The sequence below is a fragment of the Drosophila pseudoobscura genome, chromosome X, assembly GCF_009870125.1.
Source record: "Drosophila pseudoobscura strain MV-25-SWS-2005 chromosome X, UCI_Dpse_MV25, whole genome shotgun sequence".
Lineage (NCBI taxonomy): Eukaryota > Metazoa > Arthropoda > Insecta > Diptera > Drosophilidae > Drosophila > Drosophila pseudoobscura.
In genome coordinates, this window is record NC_046683.1 from 53,996,546 (window position 1) to 54,013,731 (window position 17,186).

The 17,186-nt window shown below is 47.2% G+C and overlaps 2 protein-coding genes and 1 long non-coding RNA gene across 6 annotated transcripts in view; 1 reads left to right on the top strand and 2 right to left on the bottom strand.

Moving 5' to 3' along the window:
- Positions 1 to 17,186, top strand: part of LOC26534107 (uncharacterized) — a 76,824-nt gene that overhangs the window by 23,816 nt on the left and 35,822 nt on the right. The gene's annotated exons all lie outside the window — the stretch shown is intronic.
- On the bottom strand, positions 12,389 to 13,158 carry LOC117184603 (uncharacterized). Of its 3 annotated transcripts, none has more exons than XM_033382992.1 (3): positions 12,957 to 13,158; positions 12,771 to 12,901; positions 12,389 to 12,714 (listed from the first exon to the last, which is right to left on the bottom strand). In XM_033382992.1, the coding sequence occupies exons 1-3, from the start codon at positions 12,969 to 12,971 to the stop codon at positions 12,591 to 12,593; spliced, it is 270 nt and encodes an 89-aa protein (XP_033238883.1). In that variant the 5' UTR covers positions 12,972 to 13,158; the 3' UTR covers positions 12,389 to 12,590. The 3 variants fall into 3 exon arrangements, with proteins under 3 accessions (XP_033238883.1, XP_033238884.1, XP_033238882.1); XM_033382993.1 differs by having other exon boundaries at positions 12,389 to 12,731; positions 12,957 to 13,157; XM_033382991.1 differs by having other exon boundaries at positions 12,389 to 12,901; positions 12,957 to 13,156.
- Positions 14,457 to 14,983, bottom strand: skl (sickle). The gene has a single exon (XM_001353945.5). It carries the CDS (start codon positions 14,836 to 14,838, stop codon positions 14,485 to 14,487), a length of 354 nt encoding a protein of 117 aa, XP_001353981.5. The 5' UTR covers positions 14,839 to 14,983; the 3' UTR covers positions 14,457 to 14,484.

Here is a 17,186-nt window from a genome sequence, read left to right on the forward strand (position 1 = left end):
GCTTGTCTATGCTTTCTGTGCGCATGTTGCCTGCTTGTCCCCCCTTGTTGTTGGTTGTTTTCGAATTTGCCTTCAGCTTGCCTTCAAATCTTCTTCCAAGGGCATTCAATATTCGTTGTGGAGTGCCCAGTTCCAGTTGTCCTTCTTGTTTCGAAATGAGATTTGCCGTTAGTCGGAGCCACTTGACATGCAGCTAACCAAATGAGCTGGATGGAACAGCACCGAGCACCCAACTCAAACCCAGGCCCAAGCTCAGGAGGAACCATCCGTTGGGGTGGTGGTGTGGGGCGGCCAAATGACGTCGAGGGAGTCGGGTCAGTCTCGTCGCCGTCGCCGTCGCCGTCGTCGCCGTCGCCGCCATCGCGTCGCTTCGGCATAATAAATTAACAAATTTGTCGGCGTCTCTTTCGATATTCGTGCGGCGCTGACAGGACGATGGGCTGCATCCACCTGTGTCCACTTTTGTTGTCCATTTCGTTGCTGCCAATCATGTCGGATTAATAACAGCGGACACAGATACACCCACACACACACGCACACCCACACACACGCATACGCATACAAGAGATGCTTTATTCATGGCAGCCGAAGCATTCAAGTAAAATGGCAGCTGTGTCAGCGTCAACGATGCTGTCCCAATGTCTATGACTGTCCATGACTGTCCCTCAGTCCCACCGTCCATGGCTGTGCTGTGCTGTGCTGTGCCGCCTGTCCAGTGCACAATGGGGCGGCCAAATGACGCGTCGCAGGTTGTCCAGTGCATTACACGAGAGAGAGACAGAGAGAGAGAGACAGTGTTTGTGTGTGTGTCTCCATCTCTCCCACACTTTTGGAGCTGTAACGGGCCTGCCTCAACCACTCACATCTAGTCTCCCTCTCCCTCTCCCAGCCCCCACTCCCTCGCCCTCTCTCTGCATCTCTTTGTGTTTTAATTGTAACGGGCAGTCGCATGTTTCGAGTGCATTTTGTGTGAGGTTCCGTTACTTCAACTGCGCCTTTCCCCCTGTCCCTGTCCCTGTCCCTGTCCCGATTCGCCTGTTTCCTCTTGCTTTCTTTCTTTCTCCCTCCGGTGTCCTGTCAATATTTTGCGTATTTCATTGTTGCAGTCAGACCCCCGCCTGCCGTTCCATTTGTTCCATTCTCTTTTGTTGTGTGTGAGATTTATAAGCGGAGCTCGCTCACCCATACCCCAAGCAACCGCAACATGTTGCGGCTCACTCCCCAGCACCCCATCACCCCAGCACCCAAACACCCCACATACCATACATCCACCTACTGACCAACCTGTGGCCTGGAGCCTTCCCCACACATTCATCAAATGTTCGACTGCTGCAGAGACCCGTTCGGTGCGCTGCGGGCTCAGCATTTTGCTTTGCTTTTAGTTGTTGCATTCCTTTTCATACCCCGCACTCCAACACACACAAAGGGTGTATTGTTTTGTGCAGACGAAGGCAAAGGAAGTTTTTGCGACATGCTCACACGCACATTTTCGTTATCCGTTCGTCGGTTTATGCTGCCTTATTCGTTCGGCGTTGCTTTTTTCACTGCCCTCTGTTTGCTAGAGGGTATCCCCTAGTGCATTACCTACGGCAGCACTCCTACTGGATTCATACTGTTACCGTTTTCTTTCTCCTTTGCCGTGTCTGTGTTTGTCCGACAATTTGGTGAGGTGTCAGTTGTGGCACCTGCTGCTGGTCGCCTGTTCCTCTACTTCCGTTCTCTAAACCAAAAATTGACCAACAAAATTGGACATTTTTTCTCTCGGTTTTTGGGTTTTTTTTTTGGCCACATGTGTCTCGTTGGCGCGAGTGCTTTTGGGTATTTTTCTTTGCTTCCTTCGGCTCTGGGGGAATTTAATTTTGGCTCTGAAGCGCGTGACATTCTATTTGCGTTGTGTCCGGGGCATGACACGAATTTGTTTTGAAAATTGAATTAGATTGGCCTGCAGACCGGGAGCCTGATTTGATTGCACTTTGTGGCAGGGAGTGCCGTTGCATGCGTCCAAAGGAATTTTTCCTGCACTCGGCAATTTGATTAGCCCGAAGAGCGATGCATAAATTATTTCAAATCATGTCGGATCCGGGCCCGCTGCATTTCAATAGCCACTAGTTAGTGGCTTAGTTAGTTCGGGGCGGGCCAATCGAAATTGCTGCAACTGAGACGCAAATTTTTTTCGGGGCAAAATCAAATTTTTATTGAGCTCTCCACCAATTCCATTAGGTTTTCCGCGTAAACAAAGTGTGACCTATAAATCAATTATTTAGCTCCAATTATAACTCTTTCATGCATATGGAGCACAATATTTGCATTACAGGAATATTTTTTAATCTATGAGTAGGACGAAAAACGCACAAAATAGGGACAAGATGCAGCCAGGAATACTACATTCAAATTAGGACCCAACTGGGGTTCCAAGTCCCTTTTTTTATGCCTTTTTACGTTGATTTTTGTTTCTGTTTCAATGCCACGTTCCTATGTTGTCGATCAGCTGTGCACCTCCTCTATTAAGAGTGTCGCCGCTAGACCGCTCTTCCTGCACGCATATGGAGCACAATATTTGCATTACAGGAATATTTTTTAATCTAGGAGTAGGACGAAAAACGCACAAAATAGGGACAAGATGAAGCCGGGAATGCTACATTCAAATTAGGACCCAACTGGGGTTCCAAGTTCCTTTTTTATACCTTTTTACGTTTCTTTTTTTTCTGTTTCAATGCCACGTTCCTATGTTGTCGATCTGCTGTGCACCTCCCAAGAGTGTCTCCACTCTTCCTTAAGAAATATCTATTAGGAGGGCTGCCTTTCTGCCTAATTAAAAACAAAGCAGAAAACCTACTGATACTTACCCTCCATCCGCACATACCCCTTCCATGGGGCCCATTTACATTCATACATCGACGACTCGTCCACCCTGTAAAAATCACAGCAAATTCCGTTGTGTGTTCCGTTTTTTTATTGTCAGCCGCGAATTTTATTGGATTTTTATCGCGCCTGCTGCAAAATGCGAATGCGAAATTTTGCACTCAGGCGTCACTAATCATTTCATTTAACTTTAAAATTATATTTATGAACTTTTCTGGCATTCGATTCGACATTTATGACGTAGGCCTGAACCCGCCGGACAGATGTTGGCAAAATTGTTCTGGGCCCCGCACGTGCCTACCGTTTTTTTTTTTTACGATCATTCTTCTTGGGACCGGCACGGCGGGGTCTAGATGGCTAATTAGGGTAAAGTCGCGAAATTTTCCCTATTGGAAAGTCGTAAAAATGTTGTGCAAAAATTTGTCTGCATTTCGTCAGTCGTAAAATTTGTAAATTTACATAATTTAATCCTAATTTTCTATACCCGCTGACTGACAGTTTTTTTTTCTATTTTATTTTTACAACCTGATATCGTAAAAATGTAATAGGCTGATGACTAATTTTGCAGGAATTTGCATAATGAGGTGAGGAGCGAAATGTTTACTGTATCAAATTAACAGGAAGTTAAGCTCTCGGAACTCGGGATGAAGGAGCCTAGGCAGGAGTCTGGCAACGACATGGAAGAATACTTCCGATATATCTTTATAAATTTTAAGGAATTTCGATACTTGCAAATAGTTTCCCCTAACCGAAAACAATCAAAAGCCAAAGGAAATGAAATTCCCAACTGATATCCTTCCGATACAGGGGGGAGCGGGGGGGTTGGGGGGGGGGGAGTTGGGGGGGGAAATTTGCATTTCCTACGCCACGCTTTTACGCTTTTCATGTGGGTAAGACCCGAGGCGAGCCCTGAAATGACTTTTCCAATCTGTCCCCGTTTGTGTTGAATTTTCCAGTTTATTAATTCGCCAATTGACAGACTTATGGCAAATTGAAAACAAAAGCGCGAACAGCGCAGAGCACAGAGCGCAGAGCGCAGAGTGCGCCAGAGGGAAAAAGGGAAATCGGCAATTCAAAATTCGTTATGCATGCTGCTCTTCTCTGCTGCAGTGCAGGGGACACAAGAGAGACAGAGAGAGAGAGAACAATGGGTGCAATAATAAAAATCAAGCCCGCAACGAATTTGTGCAATCAGCTGGAAATTATTTACATGTTTATACGAAATTGAAACAACAAACAACGCACTCCGGCACGCACACTGCAAGAAAAAACCCATAAGGAAACCAAAAGAATATAATATATGAAGATCTGATGATTTGGAGGGTCTGAAGACCCCACTCCCAGGACTATCCTTCAACCAAATCTCCATGAAAGTTTGCCACTCTGTATTGGAGTTTTTTCTCAGTGCATCAGGAGCAGCCCGAGGGCACGAGCCAATCTCTTTCGCACTCACCTCCGCAGTGGCATATGCATGTGTTGGTTGGTCCACCTTTGCCCCTCCCCCCGTGAGCACGTACGACCCAATAAAAGGCGCTCAAATTTGCATAGAAAATGTCGCACAGAATCCCCCTTCCCCCTCGCCCACCCCTCTCTTTGGCATTCTTTGGCTTGAAGGTTCGAGTCATAAATATCACAATTAATGATGCAAAAAGTGCGAAAAGAATTTTTATGTGTACGAAATTTGCATTGTTCGGATCGGATCCAATGGATGTGCATATGCATGCATATTTTATGTGGGTTTCCACTTCCCCCAGCCCCCTTCCCCTCCCCCCTACAAACACCCATGAAATGTTAGTCTGATGCGAAAATGAGAGACTGGAAAGTAGAAGAAAGTAGTGCTCTTCGGTGGCAGAGAATTCTCTTTAAACCGATTTAAATGGGCCTGGGATCCTTGGCTCGCTTCCTTTTGTATTTCATTTTGGGATGCAGGCTCCACCTCCGTCACTGATTTATAACGGGACCAATATGTGTGTGTTTTGGGCCAAAAGCGAAGAAAGAGAAGGCCAGCCAACCAACACTTAGCGGTGCCGAGAAGAGAGCATAACAGGAAAGAGAACATCAATTCAGGCAATTTAGTGCCTCCTTGGCTTCTGGCTTGCATTTTCCGACCGAAAATAATTTGAATGAAAACTCCATTACGGCTTCCGGGTGTGCGCCAGAGGGGGAGACCCCGGCTATAGGATAGAGGAGGGACAGAGAGGGAGTCTGGCAGCAGAGACTGAACGGCGTCTTTGGCCGGCGCCAGTGATTCATTCAGAGAGTGACCGCAAGGCGGGACCCACCAGTGGGTGGATGGCACCCACTTTCGGGTCCAACTGCTCTTGGCTTAAGTGCACACTTTACACATTTCTCTATCTCCCTCTCTCTCGCTGTCACATAAATCGCATTGGTAGGGAAATATATTCTTTTTCTCTTTTTTGATACCCTGGCAAGGAAAGAAAGGGTACCTATTAGGTCCATCTCTGCACCCTGAAGAAACACCAAAAGCTGTACTTTTCCTCATTCACTCATGGGTGAGATACGTAGATACATGTAGAAGATGTATCTGCCAGGGTAGCAAATGAGGCGCGCATTTCTTTCCTTGGATTTCGTATCGTTGCGCTCTTTTTGTCGCTTGTGTGTGTATTTATTTTGCAATTTGCATATTTAATGACTCTTACATGCATGTCCATCCGTCCGTCCGTCCGTCCCTCTTCCCATATGCAAATGATCGCGCTGGATGCCCCTCCACGACACGCGTGGCCCAATGAAATGCGCATTAACTTGGCTTAAACGTATTCAATTATGCCATGCACTTTTGGCCATCAGTCTGTGAATGCGTGCCTGTGTGCCTGCTAGCCTGTGTGTGTTTGTGCTGCTCCTCTGATAAGACTTCTTGCGAAAACTTTGGCGCTTCACTTAATTGCTGTCATTAAATTTATGCACCTATGCCAGCCAATCTTATCATAATCATAATGCCGCCTGCATCCCTTAAGCTTACACATGCACCTAACCCTCCCACCTTCCACCTCCCACCTCCTACCCCCCACCACAATGCACACTTGAGTAATTTCAACGCGGATTATACTAATTAAGCGGACCAATAGCCACAGCGGGAGGGCGGGGGGCCCACGTCACCTCCTCTTCCTCCTCCTGCGGCCCACTGGACGCTAGCGACTTCAAACTTCAACTCAAAATTCATTATCCGCTTATCGCATAGTGCAGAAAGCCTTTTCGGCTGTCACAGTGGGCTCCAAGGCTCCCCAGTTTGTTGTACAAAAAGTAAGCTCAGATCTCAGGCAAAGCCTAGGGCATATCCTTTGCCCGATTTGTGCAGTCAATCGGCTCTGCCCCACTGTGCGATGTCTTGTGCCCCAGTACTCGAAAATTAAGATGCCGCAGGGTGATTTATCCCATTGCCATTGCCATGGCCATGGCCATCGCCGCTCCGCTCCACTCCGTTCCGTTCCGTTCGTGTGTGTCTGTCATGTTGGCTTAAACAAATCATTTATATGCAGCGTTTGCAATTATTTGCACTTAATTGTGTGTTAAGTGCCCCAGACTGGGATGTTGCACATGGCCCGCCCGACGTGTCCTCCTCCTGGACCCGATGTTGCTCCTGCTCCTATTTCTGTTGTTGTTGTTGTTGGTGTCGTCGCTGGTTATTGCAGCGGAAGCGATGTCCGTTGATTGATATCGCATTCAGGCGTGTTGAAAATTATTTGCATTGATAATTCGCTGATTAATGTTTGCTACCGAATTATCAGCCGCCGTAACATCATCGCCCATCGCCCATCCTCCCACAATGATATCATTGAGGCATGTCCTGGGCCGCGATTTTGGTCGGTATGTGCGTATTATGCAATGCCATGCCATGCCATGCCATGACCATGTTGTGATGTAATATTGATGGGCTGTCCACTCGGCTGGCAGCCATCAGATCTCTCTCTCTCTCCCTCCCTCTCACTGCGGTCGGGGCCTTGCTCCTGTTTCTCTTCGGTTCGGGATGGTGGGGCAGGGCAGTGTTTATTGGATTTGCTGAGGTTTTTGCATTAATGCTGTAAACAATTAAGTGAAGCGTATTAAGTCGGATTTGGGGCAGTCGAAGCTATCGCCACTGCGGTGGCACTAACTAATTTATGTTGCCTCATAATCAGTGGCTGGCAGCGGGGGCATGCCACCCACTCGCTTAGCTTGCTTTTAAATTTACTTAAAAGTGCTTTTACTCTGTTCGAAATCTTTACAATTGTCTACCTACAATATTTGGATATTTGGGGAATATAAATGTAAAACTAATTTATATTAACGAGATACATATATGTATGTATCTTTGCCATCGTTGCTTATTAAATATTCCATTTCCCACAGCATTTACTCTGTGCCCACAATCCGAAATCCACAATCCGCAAAGTTCGAAAGGAAAATTTGAAAATCATTAGGAAAACATCATAAATAACAAATCAGCTTATTAAAAGCGTCTGCATTTGGTGGCATTTTGATGCCATTGCTTTTCTCTGCTTTTGAGTACTGGCTAAACGGGCTAGCGGCTCAGCTGCCTGGCAATAGAGTACTTATTATTACCATAATATTAGGTTAGGTGGGGTTAAGCCGGACGGACCTCAGCGGGGCCGCGTTTGGGGGTTTTAAAGTCCTCGAGAATCCTCTTGGACGCAGCACTGATGCGCCCAAGTATTTCCTCCTAGCCCTTAAGAGGGCCGGACAGTTGCAGCTGAGATGTTCCAGGGTTTCGATTACCCCAGGCTCGCCACATTTCGTACAGCTGTCTCTGTTTGTGATGCCTGGCTTCAAAGCGTGGGTATTCCAACTAGCAATCTGCAGTCCTTCCGCAGTAGGTCAATCAATCTGCAGTAGGTCCGAGTTTTCCAGTTGCGTTCGTTGCACATGGCTTACCGTGATTCTACAGGTGGTAGTGCTCCTCCACCAGCTTTGTATTGATTTGCATTGGTCCATAAATATTCCTGAACTCAAAATATATGTTTATGTGGGGAGTTTCTCTCTCTACTCGCTCTCAATAATGATAATGTCGAAGGATCACTCGTTTTATATGTATTTAGTTTTCACAATTTTTTCTTTTCTTTTTGTCTCTCTCTCGATTACTTGCTCCTCGTTACTCACTCCTCATTACTCCACTCTGCGTTCCTGTTCTCTCCCTGTTGCTGGCACTCCCGCTTGTGCCTTTCTGTCTCGTTTAGCCAGTACTTGAACGCGGCTTTTTCTTCTGCTGCTGCTGGCTTTATCGGCTTGAGCTAATCTCACGACAAACAGCGCGACGTCGAGGCATTAGCAGAGCAAACAAAGGCTTCCTGTGGGCCACTCCGCCCCGCCCGTGTCCCTTTGGTAGGATGTTCGATTGCCAAGAAACTGTACAGCCTTTGGTTCGAACATCAATTGGCTGCAAACAGGGCTCTTTTCTTTGCTAATTTATTGCGTTTTAATTCATATGCAAAATGGCAGTGGATGTCATTTTTTTGCCTGGATAAATAATCCAATATGTACGACGATGTGTGTGTGTGTGGGGATGTATTGAGAGATGAAGGAGACATGAAAGGAAGAAGACAAATCCAGGAAGAGATAAGGCAGCCCTGGAAGGAGTATTATTGGGGTAGTGTGGGGCTTGGGGTGGGGTGGAGTGGGGACTGACTACATATGAAGTTGCTCTTTGGCAAAAATCTAATAAAACTCCGCAGCAGGATGTCCTCACAAGGAAATTATTTTTTATTCATGCATTAAATTGTTTTGACTTTGGCCCCGATAGAGATCAGGATGTCGTTTCTGGATTTTCTTTATGATTATTATGCCATCCCATTTCCCCACTCCTGTCTCCCTCTCTCTCTCTCTCTCTCTGCCCCCGCCCGAGCTAATCAAATTACCAGACGTGTGTGTGTGTGTTTGTGTGTGTGTGTGTGTGGGTGCAGGATCTCCTTGGTTACGTAACCTCCCCACCCGCCCAGCACCTGAATCATTTCCCAGACAGCATCACCTGACACAGGGGTGGGGTGGGGGGGGGGGGTTAGCCTGCAGCACAAATATCAAAAATAATTTGTTTGACAATAAAAGACGATAAACATTAAAATTATGTGCAAGAGATTTTCTTTTTCGTTTTCGTTTTCTCTTTCTCCATTTTTTTCTTCTTCTGGAAAACGAAAAAAAAAATATTACAATAAAGAGAAAAGTCTCTGCGGGCACAGAGCTGAATACGAAATACCCTTACAATGCCGAAAAAGTACATTCGCTTCGTTTCTTCGTCTGGCATTCGACTAGGAGCAAAATATTGAGTATTTCGCTCATCCGAAAGTGCTGATTGGTGCCTTGGACAAAGAATATACCCATTTTCATGCGCTCTGCCCTTAGTTAGGGTATCCAGCATAAGAGAAGACATAAAAAAATGCAGAGCAGAGGATGAGGAAGAGGAAGAGGCCACACAGCAGCGACGTCCGTTGTCAACGCTCGCCCCCTCTCTGCGGGCACTCCTTGTTGATACTGGCCTCGGGGGGTGGCGCTCTTTGTGGGGAGTGGAATAAAGATCTGTAATGATTAGTCCGCTAAACTCACTCGTAAATTTGTCAAATCGCCCAAGTTATGCGAATACCATTTTTTGTTTCCCCTTATCTCTCTTGCATTTGCATAGCTCTCTCTCTTTCCAGTCCCTCTCCCTCTACCACTCTCTCTGTCTCTCTTTTTGCTCTCTGGGGACAGCCCTGCTCCTGCTCCTGCCCCCTGCTCTGCTCTGCTCTGCTCTGCTGTGGTGCCCTGTGACCAGCTTTTTATTTGATTATTAAATTAGATTTTTTTTTTTTTTTGGCTGGCTTTTCCTTCGCTTTTCCACTTGCACTCGCACTTTGGCCTCATTAAATATTTCTACGCAATTTTTCCTTGTTATTTTTGCACTTTTGCAGAAAACGGGAAAAGAAAACATCAAAAAGCGCGTGAAAAGTTCTGCTCAACAGCGGAAAATATATTGCTCGAAAATTGTTACCAAGTTATTTTCTCATTCGTTTTTGCTTTGACAATTGTTTGCCATATTTTTTGTGTACCCTTCCACGGTGAGGGTATACCGATATTGCAGCGCAACGAGGAAAGCCAGAGGATAGCCAATGGAATTCAAGGAAATCTAATAGCAATCAGATGCATTTTTTACATAAAAATCTCTCGATGGACCGCTGGGGCTGCCCAGGGTATCAGAAGCATCGGTTTCGAGTCCATAGATATCCAATAATTTTTTTGTATACATTTTTCTGTAGCCGCCAAAGCTAACGAAGTCTCTTTGTTTTCGCTTTCCGCTTCTCCACACTCTCTCGCTCTCTCCCTCTCTCCTTCTCTCTCCTCGCTGCTGCACCCCTCCCAGGGCTGGGGCCTGTCTCTGTTTGTTGCAACTTTTCAATTGTTTGGCTTCTGTCATTACCTTTGACATTGGCGCTGGCAACTTGTTGTTGCCTTTTGACTGTCGCCGCCTTTTGTCTTTCGCGCCTTTTGTCCGCGTTCGCCCCCCACCTATCGGCCGCTCCCTGCTTTCGCACTCCGCCACTGCTTTGATCTGCTTTAATTGTAATAATGAAGTGCAAGCAGTGCCTCCTCTGCGTCAAGGGATGAACGTGGGTGGAGCCTGAAACTCAATTGAATGGTTTTTTTTCCTTTCGATTTTGATATCGCTTATATCTTTCGATCCGATCTAGTCGAGGAGGTTATTTTGTTGTTTTCCTCTTTTTGTTTGTGTGTTTTTGAAGAGTGCAAGCTGCCTGAATCCTTTCGTGAAACCAGTTTGAGTGCACTCCGAGTGCACTTCTTCACCTTGACCCAGATCCCAGATGTGTGGTGCAGGCAACCCTTTGCGGAACCCGAAATAGGGAAGCAAATCCCCCCCCCATTTCGTGTTTTTCTAGTTCAGCATATGCTGGCACTACTGCGGAGAAGGGGCTGCTCGAAGATGCAACATATGCATGCAACGACCTTGAGCCAGAGACAGAGCCAGAGCCTGAGATTAGGGATTAAAGCTGCTTCACAGACAGAGCTTCCACTTAATAGAGCACACTAATGATGACCACAAAAATCCTGAAAGCAGAAAGTAACTCCCCAGCCAGAACCCAAACCCGAACCAGAGCCCATCCAAATTGAAATGAATCCGCACTTGAGCACGTTCCAAACAGAACCAACTGAAGCCTCTCTGGAATGGACCACTTCTCCGACTAGTATTAGGGCAAAAGGAAACCTCTAATTTATTTTTAATAATCTCGTTTTCGAGTATGCAAACATTCCCCCAGGACAGGGACCACCACTACCACTACAAAAAAAAAGTACAGAGGAAAAGCAATTGATTTGCTTAGTAAATGTTGTGTACTTTCAATTAAGTTAAAAAATGCCTCCAAAGGCACTCGAATAGCCACAGATCTGGCTGGGACCATACTCATATGTTTGCCCAAGGAAAGTACTTGTTTTGGGGCTTCATGGACTAGACCATCACACCCCTTGCATACCCTATGCAGGAAGATTTCGCTGGCAAAAAGTAGGAATCTGTTTGTTTATGGGTCACCTTACCAAATCAAAGCCAAAACCGAAACCAAAACCACTACCACTACCACTTCACCCTCTCCTCATCTCTCTGCTGGACGGACGCACACATGCACTCGAGCGGTCCGCTTTCTCTGCTTTCTCCGCTGGCGAGCCAAGGGAAAGGGTTGCTGAAGGATGAACGATGAAGGATGAAGGATGGCCGGGTATCATGTGTGGAAGCCCGTGGAAGCAAACAAAAGTGCAAATTCCCGGGGGGACATTTGATTGAATTCAGACAGTTAACCGTTAACCATCTCCCATAATGCGCATTTCTCCAGCCCCAGCTCCAGCTCCCGAAATGCGAAACCTCGAAAATCCTTCACTTTTCGCTTATCTGCCTCGAAGGGAAATATCAAAAAAAATAAAATTATAAAATCTTCTTCGGGGGAGTGGGGGTGGGGAGTGGGGTTGGGGGGGTTCTAAAGTTGATTTGGCAAATGTTATTTGTTCTTTGCCCATCGCCCTGATTGATATTATTATGGATTGATTGATGGCTTCGATGGACGGACGCCTAGAAAATCTTCTATTTGGATTTTAGAAAATTAAAAAAGCAGCTTAGCATCCCACATCCTTTCACAGTATTTGCCTTCATACAAAGCGTATTAAAAATCGGGAGCTGAAAGATTTCTGTCGTCTCCTTTTTATTCTATTTTTTTCTCCTTTGCCCAAAGGCCTTTTTACGGGGGCGCCACGCGACATTTTTCCGCATCGATTGTATGAAGTTTTCCCGGGCATATCCCGGGCGGAGGGGGGCAATATGAGGAATTATCGAGAGTCCTTTGTCTGGCAAAAAGGCTTTGATCTCGTTCTCTGTGGCAACAGTTATGGTGCCGGCCACGGCGGGGCGAGGTGGACTCTCTTTGAGGTGGTAAGGCATTCTCAATGATTGCGCCAGTGAATTATGGTTATTAGTGGCGGAAGGGGTGGCACGTAGGTTAATTAGGATGTGCCACAAGCTGCGGCAAAGCATACGGGAACATATTGTGCGATTTTGATTTTATTGGACTGAACAAATGTGCCAGATATCCGTGGAGATCTGTATATTTATTAAGTTTTCAGCATGTTTCGGTTTCCTGTTGCTTCCTGCGATCCCGTGGCTATTTTCACTTGAAGCATTTTTGTGCTTTCGGAGTCACCGGAATCAGCTCTTCTCAGAGGGGGCACAGCGATCAATCGACTTCCTAGCAGGTCTGTACAGGTGACTTCAGAGACTGGCAGATGGGAACATGGCCCCTCCCCAGCCACGAGGAGACGACCTGAAGGCTGGAGGGCAAGAGGTTCCATGGAAGACAATTGTCTGCGGCTCTGTAGATCGGGAAGACCTTTGGTGGGACATTGAAACAGTGCACTGTGCCTCGTACCTGGACCACAGCTGCCTCAGACCAGTGTCCTCCAAAGGGAACCTAAGACCATTCTTCTCCAGTCCGGAGGGGCTGCTCGCTGGCGATGCATTTAGTGAAGAACGGAAGGCCCTGCGGACTGTCGGGCGGGTCTGGAAAAGGAGTTGGCACTTCAGAGGTGGATACCTCGGCTCTGGCAGCACTTACTCTCGATTTCTGCATTAATTTTGATTGCCGACGACGCCGAAAGCAGGAAACTGTTTTAGATGGAAATATTCACGTCCACGGAACAGGAATACCGAAAGCACCTGGGAAACTGTTCCGAAATTTGTTTGAATCTATCGAAAATATTTGTTTCTGTGGAGCCCACACATCGTTCAGGACTAAAGCTGAAGGGCGCAGGCTGGCAGGTGGGCAAGGGGGCTCTACGATCCTCCATTTCCCATGCTATATAGTCGGGCACCTTAGGGCGGTGCCGTGCAGCATCTGAAATTCCCATCAAAATAAATCCAAGAGCCAATGCGTTTTCATAATATTTTATTGTAATTTGCTTTATGCACACTATTTCTGTGGGTTTACTTAGCTTAGATCTAAAAAATTGCTTAATCTCTAATAATAGTAATTGTTTTGTGTTTTGTGTTTGGTGTTTTGTGTGGTGGGGGGTAGTGGGGGTGGGGGGGAGGGTAGTTGTTGTTGTTGTTGTTGTATGGATGTAAATATTTCTACTTTTGAACTTGTACTATGAGTATGCTCGTGACACGCGGAAGTGTCCTGCCTCCTCCCAGACCCGAGGGTCCTTCAGTCGGGCGAAGTCCTCGTATTGCTTATGAGTAGGGATCTACATACATGGAAACTAAGTTGACACAAACGCACAGCTGACACTTATCGATTGGCAAAGCAAATATAAAAATATCAAAAATATACACCTAACATATTTTGTATTTGCATAACTATTCGCTAAGTCGAAGAAGCATTCTACCTAGGAAGTTGAAACTCTGATAAATAGACACCAAGAGAGTTGTTTGTAAAAAAAAATGTTGTACCTACACACGGACACATATACACACGCACATCTATATATGTATATATATTTAGACTTATTTGAAGGATATATACGAAGTGTGTTCGGCTTATCGACTAAGTTGGGCTTCTCTTCGGAGAGAGACTCTGAAAACTAGCTGCTGCTTCCAGATCGAATCGGATGGGATCGGATCGGATCGGATCTCTGGGGAGAACTTAACTTAGGATTAGAACTAAACTTAGATAAGTTTGCGTGGAAAGGGGGGGGGGGGGAGGTTCCGGGGAGGGGACTGGAAATATTTTTAGCAAAATTATTTATCACATTTGCGCTTATCCAAAAAGTGTGTGTCGCGACGGCAATTTCGAAATCATTTCTCCATCAAAGAAAATACGTGGTGTATAAAAACTACTTTCTGGGGTTTTTCCTTGGGAAATTGATTCACATTTTGCACTCTCAAATCCATCCTAAATCTCTTTCTCTCTCCCGTCTTCGTCCTCCGTTTCCTTCTGTCCCTAGGGGGGCGGGGGTTTGGGTGTGCTGTGGGGCTGGGGCGCTGCGCTAGTTCTCACGTGTTCGCCAACGGTAAAGTAATCACAAGTTGCGCTTTTAGGAGCCGCTTCAGAGCTCCGGGCACGGTTGTCCCGGGTCCTGCTTCTGTTTCTTTGGGGGGTGGTGGCGGAGGGGTGTTCGGGGATACTGGGGGGGGCGGGGGTCTTACTGGCTCTGTGGCTGGATCTGGACGGTGGCCGTCATTTTGGTGGGCTTCCCGGTGGCCTGCTTGTGGTGCTGGCAGAACTGCTTGAGGACCTTGCACATGGTCAGGGCCAGCATTTTCCAGGCCAGCAGCTGCTCCTCGGCGCTCGGTAGCGGCTCACTTGTTGCCGCCGATGGCGCCGCTGCTGCCGCCGCTGCTGGCGGAGGTCCTTCGTAGTCCACATGGTCGAATCCGGGATCGAGGAGCGGCGGTCCATCCACCTGGTCGCCAGCGGTGGCGGTGGCAGTGGCATTGTCACTGGGCGCGGTTGCCGTCGCCGACGCGTGCTCGTTCTCGTAGAAGGGAATGGCCATGGCAGGACTCGTGGGCAAAGGTTACGTCAAAAAAATACGCTGGATACGGTGTTTCACTTGATGCGCTTCCGCTGGAGGGCTTCCTCGGTAAGTTTCTCTCGGGTCGAGCTCTGTTGTTCGACTGAGGCGCTGCCCGCCAGGGCGCTCGTATTTATACCCGGGAAGCGGCCAAGGTCTCTAGCCACCCCAACGACTCCAACCACCCAGACCATCCGAACCACCCAATGCCACACGGGCGCGCGCTCTCTCTCTCTCTCGCTCTCTCTGCGGCTCCGCAGAGTTTGGCTAATGTTTGGCTACTTTCCGTCACGTGCAGTAAACGTTTCCTCACAGCCCCGAGAGAGCGAGAGAGAGAGAAGTGTCGGACTGCGAGAGAGAGAGAGCTCGGTTGCAGTCACACTTGTGGCATGTTACATTCACGCGGCATGCATGCTTCCGTGGCCTTACGTTTTTCCCATCCCCTGCTCGCTTACGTCTTACGTTTTCCTCCCTTACGTTGTTCGAAATTTTTGAGGGGAAAGTGCCACGCATGGCTCTGGAGTTCGAATTTTCAGGGGAGAAGTTCGAAGCCTTATTCCGGGCTGCTTCAGAGATTTCTTCCCCCAACGAATTTTCTAGTGCTAAGGCCTAAACGCATTTCTTTTTCGAGTATCTCTAGTAAAATCTGCAATAGAATTTTCCCTATTCCTTGGAATCGAGCCGCGGCCCTTGCTGCGTCTGGCAGTTGCCGAAATCCTGTACGTAGGTCCTGTGGCTCGTACCCCGGCCCTTGGAAAATCTAAAGAAATTAATCGAATAACCTCCTTAATTAACTTATCTGAAGATCTCCCATAAAAGGGTCTGCGAATAAATAGTAGATGCATTTTTCACAGTTCTCCACGTTGCACGTTCTTTTATCTGTGGCATGGCATTACATCCACTGACAACTGACAGAACAATCGGTGGGAACATTTGCCCTGCCACATGCCACATGCCACGAATATTTTATGATAGTAAGGAGTGCCTGGCAGAGTGCAGTGCTGCGTGGTGGGTGGGGTGGGGGTGTGGGCGGGGTGGCAAATCAATTCCACAAATCAACATAATCAACTTCTCGCCGTAAGTCCAAAATATAATGCACTCGCCCTCGGAAAACTTCTTTTGTTATCCGCCGCAGAAAGCAGAGAAAGAAAGCAGAAATAAGTGCCGTAAAAAATGTAAAAACTTTTTTATAGTTGCAGCATAAAAAAATGTAAAATAAAATCCAAGCGAAATGCTTTAAAGAACAAACAAAAAAATATCCTGCATACCTGAAAGAAAGGTGCACAACAAAAGGGGGAAAGAATACGAATATTATACTCGCGGGGCACTCAGGCGGGTGTGTGTGCGGGGGAGGGGGGCGGGGGAGGGGCGGTACCCGATAATGACATCCAAGCGATAACCTTCCGAAAATCAGAAGGGAAAATCCATGATCTAATTTGCTAAACACTCTGCACAAAGGCCAATACGGGATGGGGCTTTGGTCTCTGGGCTCTGGGCTCTGGGTTCTGGGTGGGGGGCGGCTATGAAGAGGAGACATTCTCAAAAGCAAAACAAAGAAGAAATTGTTTTCGCTTAAAAGAACATTCAAATGGAAATGTTCTGCTTGGCTCAACACAAACAACAAGCTGCATTTATTTGGTTAGCAAACAAAAAATATCAGAGAGAGAGAACGAGAGAGAGAGAAAGGAGCAGCGCAAAAAATGCGAAAAGGTGAGATGAGCGGAAACATAATATGGGTTCGGGGTTTGGGGTTTGGGGGCCAAAGGAAGCCGTCAAACCGTAGGCTCTTGTGGGTTGTGGCTGTTGAATGCCCTTCCGATTGGCAGGGCACCAGAGCACCCAGCTAGAACTGTGCAAAATTCTCTTCTTTCGCAACGTATCCTCGAAATTGTGATACCCCCTGGAAGGGCAAACAAACGGCAGCCAAGGAGCAGGGATACTGGGAGGAGCAGGGCATTTGAGTACCTCTAGACAGGGGGCGACAGCGACAGACAATGCATACTCGTGTATAAAAGTGAAGTGCGCGCAGAGGGCATGGCATGCAGCAGCAGCAGCAGAAACGGCGAAAGAATTGCAGGAGAGCAGAGGCCGACTAGGCGATGCTCTGCCACCTGGCCTGGGATGGAGAGGGCAGCCGTCCTAGAACAGTGGCTGATTTGTTGGGGAAGCTAAACCAAATTCCCATTGAAAAGATTTGAGGTTTTGATTTTGAGGTTAGAGTCAATCGATCCCAATCTTTAGCAGGCAATGCCGCAAAAAGTGTAGCATAAAAAGCAGCGTCGAATGCGCTGAAGTCTTCGTCGTCGTCGTCGGTCGCTGGCTTTGGCGCA